We start from the raw sequence: 11,859 nt of genomic DNA, 5'->3' as shown, positions 1-11,859 counted from the left end.
AAATTATAAGAATATCGTTATCATCTAAACAGGCTAATATGAAAATAGTGCCAAATAAAATGAAACGGAAAAAGTAAGTTAAAGTGAACAGAATATTGTTCCTATGAGAAATTTTGATTAGCTTTCTAATTAAATTAAACTAAACCTAATTATCAATCTCTATATGCCTGCTTTCTTTTCTTTTTTCCTTTTTGACTTTGTGGCATTGTGGCAGACAAGTGAGGTTCCATTTATGAATGCTTTTGCTTTCTATTTTGTTTTATTACAAAACAAAAGGTATTGATGTTTGAATCTCATTTGGCTGTTATAAATAAAAGTCCGTAAAAAATTTATTTTTTTGTATTTTTTATATTATAAATGAAATCAAAATACTTGTTAATTTTAAAATCTCGATTGATTTTTCTATTTCATTAGTTAAAGATTGAAGTGCCTAATAAATTCATAGCTAGTTGTACAGTATCTATAAAGAACTAAAATCTAAGAAACATATGCATTTTAAATTAATTGAAAATTTAAATATTTAAAGTTTGGCGTAAGAATTCTACATCGTAGGTTGTTCCTTGAATTCCAGTCTCTTAGTGGTAATATAATGCTTGAATTAATGAATATTTTTGTCCAAACTTTCAGCAAAAAAGAATCCAATAATTTTCTCTTGATGATTAGCATAATTAAATATTTTAATATTTTATTTTTATACATAATATATTTCTTATAAAATATTACTCTATCCGATTCAAATAGATAAGTGAACAATCTTTTTAAATCTGAGGGAGTATTATATAATATTTGAGTATAGCTGTTATAGAAAGTCAACTTTACAAAGATTGTATCATTATAATAAATGTCACTACTATTAATGATAAAAATGCTATTATAGAAAAAATCAAGCCGTTATAATGAAATGTTGTTATAACGAATTGTTTAATTGTATTTGCCATATCTAAAAGAAGTCGTTTTGGTCTTTTTATAACATTAAAACCAGCTCAATGGTTTGGTGTCATTATTCCTCCTCCTCCTCCTCCATACTCTCTTTAATTCCAGAATTTTGGATCAATAAACAGAGCAAAGCAAAGGGTATTCTCAGAATTTTCATCAACTAAAAGGGTTAGTCAACTCATTCAGGCTCTTAATTAGTCTCTAATAGTTTGTTTAATTTTTGGTTAATCTAAACTTTTATGTGTGGTTATATCTGCAAAAATGTTTCCTGCTATGAATTTTTATGCTTCTTTCTTCAATTTCTTTGTCTTCAAGAAAATGACAAAAACAGTTTCTAATCTTTCGTACAAGGTTCAAAATACTCGGAACAATTTTGGTTCTTTAAGTTTGCCAAAAGTGAGTTTGATTTCGTCAGACATTGAAGTAGAAATTTTGTAGTTTATATATATATTTTTTTTTGTGTATTTCAAGAGTCAAGTGCAATTTTTTGAGCCACAACTTTCATTATGTTTAGTCTATTTTTAGTGTATGGTGTAGTTTTTTTATGTTGCGGTTTCTAGAATATTAATGGAAAATTTCTTGTGTTTTGGGTAAATCTTTTTTTTTTTTTCCACCCACAATTCCAGTTAAATTTAATAATCTGGTTCAAAATAGTGCTTGAATATCACTCTTACCAATTTTGCTTCTTTAAGTTTGTCAAAAAGTCCTCACACTTTAGAGTTTTGATCTTTGCCAGACATTGAAGTATGAATTTTGTAGTTTATACTTTTTTTTTTTGTCTATTTCAAAAGTCTAGTGCAACTTTTTGAGCCACAACTTTCGTTATTTTTTGTGCAGTTTTTTTTATGTTGCGGTTTCTGGAATATTAATGGCAAATTTCTAGTGTTTTGGTTAATCCTCCCCCCCTCCCCCCCCAACCACCCCGGGCCGCAAAGTCTAGTTAAATTTGAGGGAAAATGCCTAAAATACACCCCAATCTTTGACCGGATTTGCTGTAACACACCTAATCTTTACAGGGTCCTATTACCCCTGAATATATTTTTAAAGCATTTCTTTGGCATTTATCGAATGAGCTGGATAACAATTCAAGCATGTGCTAAACAAAATGCTAAAAAATAAAGAGTCCAGTCATTTTTAGGTCATTTCACTCTTTGAACAAAACAAAAAATTAGAATTCTCTCCTACAATCTTATTTTTTTCATGGAGAAAGTAGCTGATTCTCTTTGAATTTGATCTTGTGAATCAGTATATCCTTTCATAATCGAGTTTTGGCTTGTGTCACGTTGGATTTTGGTTTGATTTTTTCAGATAAATGCCAAAGAAATACTTTAAAAATATAATTAGGGGTAATAGGATCCCGTAAAGGTTAGGTGTGTTACGGCAAATCCGGTAAAAGTTTGGGGTGTATTTTAGGCATTTTCCCTAAATTTTATAATCAGAGTTTGGTAAATATTTGACGGAGACCAAAACTGCTCATTTTTGATAAATTTAATGGACCAAAACTGCTCAAGTAATACTTAAGGAACCATTTTAAACCTACTAATAAAGATGAGAAATCATATTTGTTACCTTTTATCTTCCTTATTCCTCTTCTTTCACCTGATAATGTTTTTATTTACTTTTTATACATCAGATTTTGAGAATTTTGAAGGAAGGACAAGTTACTTCTAACATTGAAAAATTAGCATGGAAAGAGGACAAGAAAATGAAGGAGCAAGAGATAAAGGGGAAGCGAACAACTTAGAGGTATCAATGTTTTGCGAGTTTCGTACCTAAATATTAACCCCTGTATGGATGGTTGTTTTCCGTGGTTCATTAATGTATTATTTTCTATGAAATCATGTTTTTTTCTATTGTTCTTAAAATTATGTTGTACGGTATTGCAAACTCGTGGTTATATAAGCCCAAATTTTGTAACAAAAAATTTGGTGGTTTTTGCGTGGTTACGTATTTTATTTTCCCATTGTACCCCCTCCCACCTCCATCACACCCAAACCCACTCCACCCCCACCCCACCCTCTACCCCCACACCCACCCTACCACCCCACCACCACTCACCTCTACCACCCCAACTCCACCCCCACCCCTACCACCCCTAGCCTCTGCCATCAATCACCACCCATCACCCCACCCCGCCCCCAACCCACAACCACCCACCCCTCCACCAACCCACCATCCACCTAATGACCACCCCTACCCACCACTTACTTATTTTGAAAGTCCTATTTTTTTTCTGTATCTTAGTTTTATTAAAATGTATAAACTAGTTTGTAATTAAGGGTTAAGGGTATTATAGTAAACTTACATGTTATTATACAGTATCATACAGTCAAACCAAGCAATAAAAATGTTATTAAACCACGGTGAAGGATACAATCCATCCAAGCGTTGTATTTATTAATACAGTACAATACAATACAAGATCATACTATACCGTATCATACTGTACATTAATGAACCATGGGAAACAGCCATCCAAACAGGGGGTAAGTGTTCACAGAACCCCCTAAACAATCGTGAACTCATATTAAATACCTGAGTGAATAACTTAAATGGTCATCCAACCAGAAACTCCCTACTGAAGTCATTTATGTTTGTTTTGTATCAACAAAAGTTGGTTTCCCTCAAATTTGATTTTGTTTACGCTCCTTTGTAGTTATTCTTACCTATTTTATTTTAATTTTCATAATAACTTCTTAAACTCATTATTATTAATATACAAAAATATGATTTAACTAATTTGTTCTTTATGATATAATTCTTTTGTTCAATTAATTTTGTAGACATCCTTTTTCTCAAGAAAAAGAACATTTCCATTTTCATTGTTATTCATGTGACATACATATATCTAGATTTTTTTTTATTCTTGATATATCTTATATTTTTCTGAAAAGGGCCTAAAATACCCTCGAACTATTAGAATTGGTACAAAAATACCCTCCATCCACCTTTGAGCCCTCAAATACCCCTGACATCCACCTTTGAGCCCCCAAATACCCATGCCATCCACCTATGGGGTCTCATATATCCTTACTTCTAACAACCCCATGTTGACACCCAATTTTTTCCATCCTTTCATCCAATTTACATCGTTGAGCTTCTATTTTATAAGAATATTAATTATATTTTTTTTTATCACAGCTTGTAGTTAAATTTGTTGATGATCTCTATTACTATTATTATTACTTTTATCATCACCACCACCACTACCACCACCACTACTACTACTACTATTATTATTATTAATCTTGAACTTGGACGGATTTTTCAAATAGATTCGGGTCCAAACTTCTGTCATTTTGTTCTTGGCATATTAGATGAAAAGAGGAAAGTTTCGATTTCGCATTTAAGGCAAATATTAAGCTATGATTTTTATGATTACTAGTAAGAAATTAAGGTGAGTGAATTAAGGAAAGAAACTGGAATTGAAAAGAGAAGAGAAGAAAAAATCAAACTAGAATAAATGAAAGAATATAAAAGGTACAAACAAAGGGATTTTGTAGCTGTGGGATTTCGACGAGAATCGGGGAATGTTTGATTTTAAGAAAATTTAGAGATGACGGGGTCTTAAGAATTTTGAGTAAATAACAATGGGTTATGCATATTTGGTTTTGGGGGTAACCTAATGCCTTTAGGGATTTTTAGTTGGAAACGGATTATGGGCTGGGTAGAAACTTTATGAAATTGGTGAGATTTTTATTTGGTTTATTTGGGGAATATAGTAATTTCAAATAGATTTTCTCGATATTCATAATATAGAGGGACAAAATATTTTGGTAAATAGTTTTATCTCTTATAATAGTAAAGTAATCATAGAAACATAACAATAACTATAAGTGTGACACTAATACAAAAAATATATTTAAATAAATATTTATAGAGAATAAGAATAGGATTAGCGCTGCAATTAAGCTAGAAGGAGAATAAATGCATGAGTGATTTTTTTTCTAGGCAGCAATAATAGTAATAGCAATAGAGATCATCAAGAAATTTAACTACAGGTTGTGAAAGTATAATTAACATTCTAATAAACTAGAGGCTCAACGATGTAAATTGGACGAAAGGATGGACAAAATTGGGTGTCAACATGGGGCTATTAGAAATAAGGGTGTATTAGACCCCATAGGTGGATGACAAGGGTATTTGGGGGCTCAAAGATGGATGACAGGGGTATTTGGGGGCTCAAGGGTAGATGAAGGGTATTTTTGCATCAATTTTAATAGTTGGAGGGCACTTTAGGCCCTTTTCCGTATTTAAAAATAAAAATAAAAAATTAACAATGAGTTTCTTTTAATTTCTAAGTTAGAGGAAGGGAAGGATTTAAGCTATAAATACAAAGTCAACCTAAAAGTAATCCCCGATCCAACTAATCAAAATCCAAAATAAATTAGGGAAAATAACATTGTATGGCATTTTGGGTAAATTATTTACCCGAAATGGCCATTTTTTTTTTTGCATTTTGTATCCTCCATCCCATATTAAAAAACTTTTATTTACCCTAGATAGCCACCCCCCATATCAAACTCCAAGATGCTATTTTTTCCTTCAAATCTCTTTCTAATGTTGGTGTTATTTTAGGGGTAAAGTGTGTATAAAACACATGCATTATGTTACACTTTTATATAGTATAGAAATATGTATAAACACTGTATAACATTGTAGAAGTGTGTATAAACACCTCTTATACATTATTATACATTTTTATACAAAGTTTATACATTGTCTACAGTAGTTATTGTATAAAGTTGTATAATGTTGTATATACAAGCTGCTGCCATAATTTGTTGGGTCATAGGTTTGTAATTTAAAAATATGGCTACGCAAATGTACTTTTGTGTGCTAAATTATACATTACTGGAATTCTCCCAACAAATTATAGTCGAATTTCCCCCTAACAGAATGGTAATTCGCGCAACTAATTATTCCAAAATCTATCCCACATGGATCAAGAATAACTACTTTCAGTAGAATTTGTTAGTAAAATTCAGAACAATATTGATACAGAAACAGTAAAACAAGAAAAGAACTTATCAAATCACGGTTGTGCGGTTGTGTCGTGGCAAGTCACTGTCTTGAAAGCGATTTCGGACCGACTACGGTGTAAATCGTTTAGCAAGGTACGCTCCCCAAGGTCACTAGTGGTTGGATGTTTGGAGTTTGCACTAACTGAATTGCCCAGAAATCAGAATGGAAAAATGTATGAAGTAGAGAAGAATAACTTGTATGAAGTAGAGAAGAATAACTACTTCTAGTAGAATTTGTTAGTAAAATTCAAAACAATATTGGTACAGAAACAGTAAAACAAGAAAATAACTTATCAAATCACGATTGTGTCGTGGCAAGCCACTATCTTGAAAGCGATTTCGGACCGACTACAGTGCAAATCGTTTAGCCCGGTACGCTCCCCAAGGTCACTAGTGGCTGGAAGTTTAGAGTTTACACTAACTGAATGGCCCAGAAATCAGAATGGAAAAACATATGAAGGAGAAAAGATATGTTTTTTAGTATATCTGTCACCAAAGGTAGACCTCTAAATATATAGGTATGAAAAGTGATTGTGCGTGTGGCCACTCTCTTATTCTAGCCCAATTTTCATTTATGTGAGATCACTCTCTTATTCTAGCCCATTTACTATCCCAAAAAGTGTTTCTCTATATAAAGTGGAAGGAAAGACTCTCCACCACCTATGAGGGACATTTGCATTTCATATAGAAGAAAAGAGAAGTTTGAAAAACCCACAAGTAAACTTTGGCTTTGCATTACTAATAAAGAAATGACTAAGAAATGCATTACTCTCACGGAATTTTCACCTAATTGGCTAAACCCAAATTAGATTCAAGTTAAATGAATTAATAAATTAAATTACATAACTAAGTAAAGAATCGGTTAAATTAAATAACTAAAGAGTTGATAGGAGTACCTATGGGTGGAAGGTAATACTGGGCATAAACTCTCGGGTTAATTTGAAGGTTACTTATGTATTAGTAAAATTATAAAAACAATTAAACATATTTGAAGGGAAGGAAATCAGTTTCTCAAACACTAAGAACACATACATAGAGGATTAACAATCTATCTTAAAAATTCTTTCTTTGTGATATAATAAGTTATGACTGCAAGCCGAACGTTTAGATCATATCCGGTAGCCTATTTAGAAGAAAGCCCTCTACAACTATCTTTTACAGCTAATGTTAGTTGCCTGTATAGAGTAAAATATTTGATATAACATTTGGTCTTTTGGCAGGTGTCGTTTTCTGATCTTCACAAGGACATTGTCAATGTTCTGGATTTCATGGAGAGGTTAAAGCCCAAGGAAAATAAAAAAGGTCTTGATGTGGATCGAGTTGAAAAGCTGAAATCAGAGTTGGCATTTATTTGTACATATCTCCAGCCTTCTTATTCCGATTTGGAGCAGTTTAAAGATATTATGACTGCCAAAAGACAAGAGGTTGAGAATTTGCTTCAATCAATTTTGGATGATGTTGACAACAACGTCGGGCATAAATACAACATGCGTCATGTCATTTCTAGCCTCACCAACAATATGGATGACTGTATCAGCTCACATCATCGTTCTAAATCAAGTGCCACCTTGACCGAGGATCAGTTGAACTTTCTCCTTCTGAATCTCCATCATCTATTGAAGTATCGTGCTGAACGTATTTATCCGTTAGTGACTGAATATGAGATTATTCAGAATGTATGTCGCAACATAAGAGATTTTCATGGGTTGATAGTAAATGGTTGTGTTGAGCATGAGATTGTTGAATATGTCTTGCCTCAGATACAATGTATGGCTGAGAGAACAGGATACTTCATTTGGAATGATCAAATTGATGGAAATTCTCATCTCTTCAAGCTAGCTCATCTATTTTTGAAAATTATTCCAATTGAAATGGAGGTGATGCACATATGTGTTATAAATTTGAAAGCTTCAACATCAATAGAAGTTGGGAATTTCATTGAGCAGCTCGGGGAAACCTCTCCGACCATTCTTAAGGAATATCTAATTCATCTACAAGAGCACATGATAACTGTTTTTACCTCTAGCACTTCAGGGGCTCGAAACATTCATATCATGATAGAGTTCCTATTAATTATTCTTGCTGATGTGCCCAAGGACTTTACTCATCATGATAAATTATTTGATCTCTTGGCACGTGTTGGAGCACTTACCAAGGAGGTATCAACTCTTGTTCGTGACTTAGAAGAGAAATCAAAGAATAAAGACGGTACCGATGAGACAAACCGTGCAACTCTAGATTTGCTAAAAGATATTGAACCCCTGAAGGGAGATCTCAGGCATGTGTACTTGAAAGACCCAGACTCATCTCAGCGTTGCTTCCCCATGAGTGATGGATCGTTCTTTATTCGTCTGCTACTCATACACTTAAATGATTTGCTAGATTCCAATGCTTATTCAGTTGCTTTGATAAAGGAAGAAATTGGACTGGTGAAAGAAGACCTAGAATTTATAAGATCTTTCTTCGTGAATGCTGAGCAAGATTTATATAAAGATCTTTGGGAACGTGTTCTAGATGTGGCATATGAGGCAAAAGATGTCATTGATTCAATTATTGCCAGAGATAATAGTCTCTTACATCTTATTTTCTCACTTCCCATTGCCATAGAGAAGATTAACCTTATCAAAGAAGAGGTCTCCAATTTACATGAGAAGATTCCCAAGCCCAGGGGCCTTATTGTTGCAAACTCTCCCAACAAGCCAAGTGAAAGCAAGTCACTAACAGCTGATAAAATATTTGTAGGTTTTGAGAAGGAGACAAACTGGATAATTAGGAAGCTTACCAGTGGACCTGCAGATCTAGATGTCATTTCGATCACTGGTATGCCGGGTTCGGGTAAAACTACTTTGGCGTACAGAGTATACAAAGATGAATCAGTTTCTAGTCACTTCGACATTCGCGCATGGTGCACAGTCGGCCAAGAATATGACGAGAAGAAGTTGTTGGAGAAATTTTTTAATCAAGTCACTGGCTTGAATGAGATTCGTGATGTTGCTGATAAGCTGCGGAAACATCTGTTTGGAAAGAGGTACCTTATAGTGTTAGATGACTTGTGGGATACTGATTCATGGGATACATTAACAAGTCCTTTTCCTAAAGTTGAGAAAGGAAGTAGAATTGTTTTGACGACTCGAGAAAAGAAAGTGGCTTTGCATGGAAAACACGATAGTGATCCTCTTAACCTTCGATTGCTAAGATTAGAAGAAAGTTGGGAGTTAATAGAGAAAAGGGTATTTGGAACAGAAAGTTGCCCCGAAGAACTATTGGATGTTGGAAAACAAATAGCCCAAAATTGTAAAGGGCTTCCTTTGGTGGTTGATCTGATCGCCGGAGTCATAGCAAGGAAGGAAAAGGAAAAAAATGTGTGGCTTGAAGTTCGAAATAATTTGAGTTCCTTTATTTTCAACAATGAAGTGGAAGTGACGAAGGTTATAGAATTAAGTTATGACCATTTAGCGGATCACCTTAAGCCATGCTTGCTTTACTTTGCAAGTTTTCGGAAGGAGAGAATAATTAGAGTCAGAACTTTGAAAAGGTTTTGGCTTGCCGAAGGACTTGTAGAACAGACTGAGATGAAGAGTGGGGAAGAAGTGATGGATAATTTAATTTCCAGTAACTTGGTAATTTTTTTCAATGAGATAGATTATCATCATACTTGCCAACTTCATGATCTTGTGCATGACTTTTGTTTGATAAAAGCAAGAAAGGAAAAGTTCTTTGACCGGATAAGTTCAAGTACTCCATCTTCTTCTTCTTCTTCTTCTTCTTCTTCTTCTTCTTCTTCAGATTTGATGCCACGTCGAATGATCATTGATTATGATAAGGAGCACTTTGGGCTTAACAATTTTATCCTGGTCGGTTCAAAAAAGCAAAGGCATTCTGGTAAACACCTCTATTCTTTGCAGATAACTGGAGACAAGTTGGACGACCGTCTTTCTGATATATGTCACCTAAGACACTTGAGGCTTCTTAGAGTTTTGATCCTGGAACTGGATAACTCTTTGGTGAAAGATTCTTTGCTGAATGAAATATGCATGTTGGTTCATTTGAGGTACTTAAACATCTATACAGAAGTTAAATCTTTGCCTGCATCTTTTTCAAACCTCTGGAATCTGGAAACTTTGTTTGTGGAAAACAAAGGACCACCCTTGGTACTATTCCCGACAATTTGGAATCTTGTAAAGTTGCGAATACTGAGCATAAAACATAGTGCGTTCTTTAATTTGGATATAGATGAACCAATACTGATAGCAGAGGACTCAAAGTTAGAGAACTTGAGAACATTAGAGCATCTCAAGCTTTCCTATTCAAAAGAAACAGAGGATATTTTCAAAAGGTTTCCCAATCTTCAAAGCCTTCACTGTTCTCTCAAGGAATCATGGGATTGCTCAACAGAGCGATATTGGTTCCCAAAATTGGATATCTTAACTGAACTAGAAATCCTCTGTGTTCGCTTTGAAAGTTCAAATTCAAATAACAGCGGGCCCTCTGTAGCAACAAATCGACCGTGGGATTTTCACTTCCCTTCGAATTTGAAAATGTTGGTGTTGTGTTACTTACCTCTGACATCCGATTCACTATCAACAATAGCGAGACTTACCAACCTTGAAGAGCTATACCTTCAAAATACAATCATCAAGGGGGAGGAATGGAACATGGGGGAGGAAGACACCTTTGATAAACTCAAAATTTTGGGGTTAAAAGTGAGTCTTGCTAAGTGGGAGGTTGGAGAGGAATCCTTTCCTGTGCTTGAGAAATTAGAACTGTTGGATTGCCATAAGCTTGAGGAGATTCCGCCTAGTTTCGGGGATATTTGTACAATGAAAATTATCAAACTTGTAAAGTGCCCTCAACTTGTAGATTCTGCTCTGAATATTAAGCAATATTTTGAAGATATGATGGGAGGGAAGGAGCTTCAGGTCCTTGGGCTGAATGATATCCCATTACTTAAGTAGCTTTGAAGCAACCCTGGGTAAAAAGGCTTGAGTGCTCTTACCCATGGAAATTTGTGAGTACAGACAAACTTATTGCCTACTCCATTTCATTTAAAAAGAAAAAAAATGAGTGCCACATAAAATGGAGTAGTTTTTCTTTCAATTGTTTTCCAATTGCTTTGACACTCTGTAATGTTCTTTGCAGAGCGCATGTAAAGAAGACAGTTACAATTCCCTTTGCCGATACATCAGCTTTAGAGGCTAAGGATAAATCCTCAGACATCTATTTCCCTCCTTTTTCTTTTATTCTGTTGTGGTGAATAAGCCATGGAGTTGTATTCCTATTGTTATCACGGAACTTTTGTTCAATTTCCGCCCTTTTTCTTCATTTTGTGTGCTTATAGTTAAATCCAAGTTTTGTTTTTTCAAATAGTAGTTCTTGTATACTCTCTTTTCTTCTTTGGAATGGCTTGAATTGTATGCATATCATATATTACTCCTCAAGCCAAGAAACATACATGGGACTGCTGACCCTCTGCTATGTAGAGCAAGAAGGAAGTGAAACAAAAGGTTGGCAACTTCTGTAGTTATATGAAAAATATCCTATATCTCAATTTTTTCAAATTTTAAAAATCTTTCAAGAGATACTATCATCACAAACATGTGTAACTCTTTAGGTAATGAAGTTATCGAGAGATTCCAATGCAACAAACTTGGTGATTGATAATGTTTGCAACTGCTTCCCATATCTGTAATGCACAAGCTTTGTTTTTTAGGAGGAACATTTACCCCTCAGGGTACCGATATTTCCATTTTCATATTGTACTCCTATATGAATATGAGGTAAGATGCTTTATATTGACCATAAACATAATAACATATATGATTAGATTAAGGTTCGAATTGAGCTTACCTAGATGTAACTCAACACCGGATGCAACTATAAAACGGTTAGTGAAGATTCA

The 11,859-nt window shown here is 34.2% G+C and overlaps 1 protein-coding gene across 2 annotated transcripts; it reads left to right on the top strand.

The window, feature by feature from the left end:
- The first annotated feature begins 948 nt into the window (after positions 1–948).
- LOC132645190 (putative late blight resistance protein homolog R1A-3) lies at positions 949–11,398 on the top strand. 2 transcript variants are annotated; one of them, XR_009584027.1, is made up of 4 exons: positions 949–1,104; positions 2,570–2,682; positions 7,181–10,968; positions 11,100–11,398. XR_009584027.1 is itself a non-coding variant. In XM_060362022.1 (3 exons), exons 2-3 carry the CDS (start codon positions 2,623–2,625, stop codon positions 10,913–10,915), a joined length of 3,795 nt encoding a protein of 1,264 aa, XP_060218005.1. In that variant the 5' UTR covers positions 949–1,104; positions 2,570–2,622; the 3' UTR covers positions 10,916–11,398. The 2 variants fall into 2 exon arrangements, 1 of the variants encoding a protein (XP_060218005.1); XM_060362022.1 differs by having other exon boundaries at positions 7,181–11,398.
- Positions 11,399–11,859: the final 461 nt, after the last annotated feature.

Source organism: Lycium barbarum, chromosome 6 (genome assembly GCF_019175385.1).
Source record: "Lycium barbarum isolate Lr01 chromosome 6, ASM1917538v2, whole genome shotgun sequence".
NCBI lineage: Eukaryota > Viridiplantae > Streptophyta > Magnoliopsida > Solanales > Solanaceae > Lycium > Lycium barbarum.
The sequence above is the reverse complement of the archived record's forward strand: the minus strand, read 5'-3'. Positions and strand labels throughout refer to the sequence as shown.

Coding starts and splice junctions, on each gene's coding strand:
- LOC132645190 (XM_060362022.1), top strand. CDS start 2,623: ATGGAAAGAGGACAAGAAAATGAAGGAGCAAGAGATAAAGGGGAAGCG. Junction 2,683..7,180: donor GGGAAGCGAACAACTTAGAG/GTATCAATGTTT, acceptor GTCTTTTGGCAG/GTGTCGTTTTCTGATCTTCA.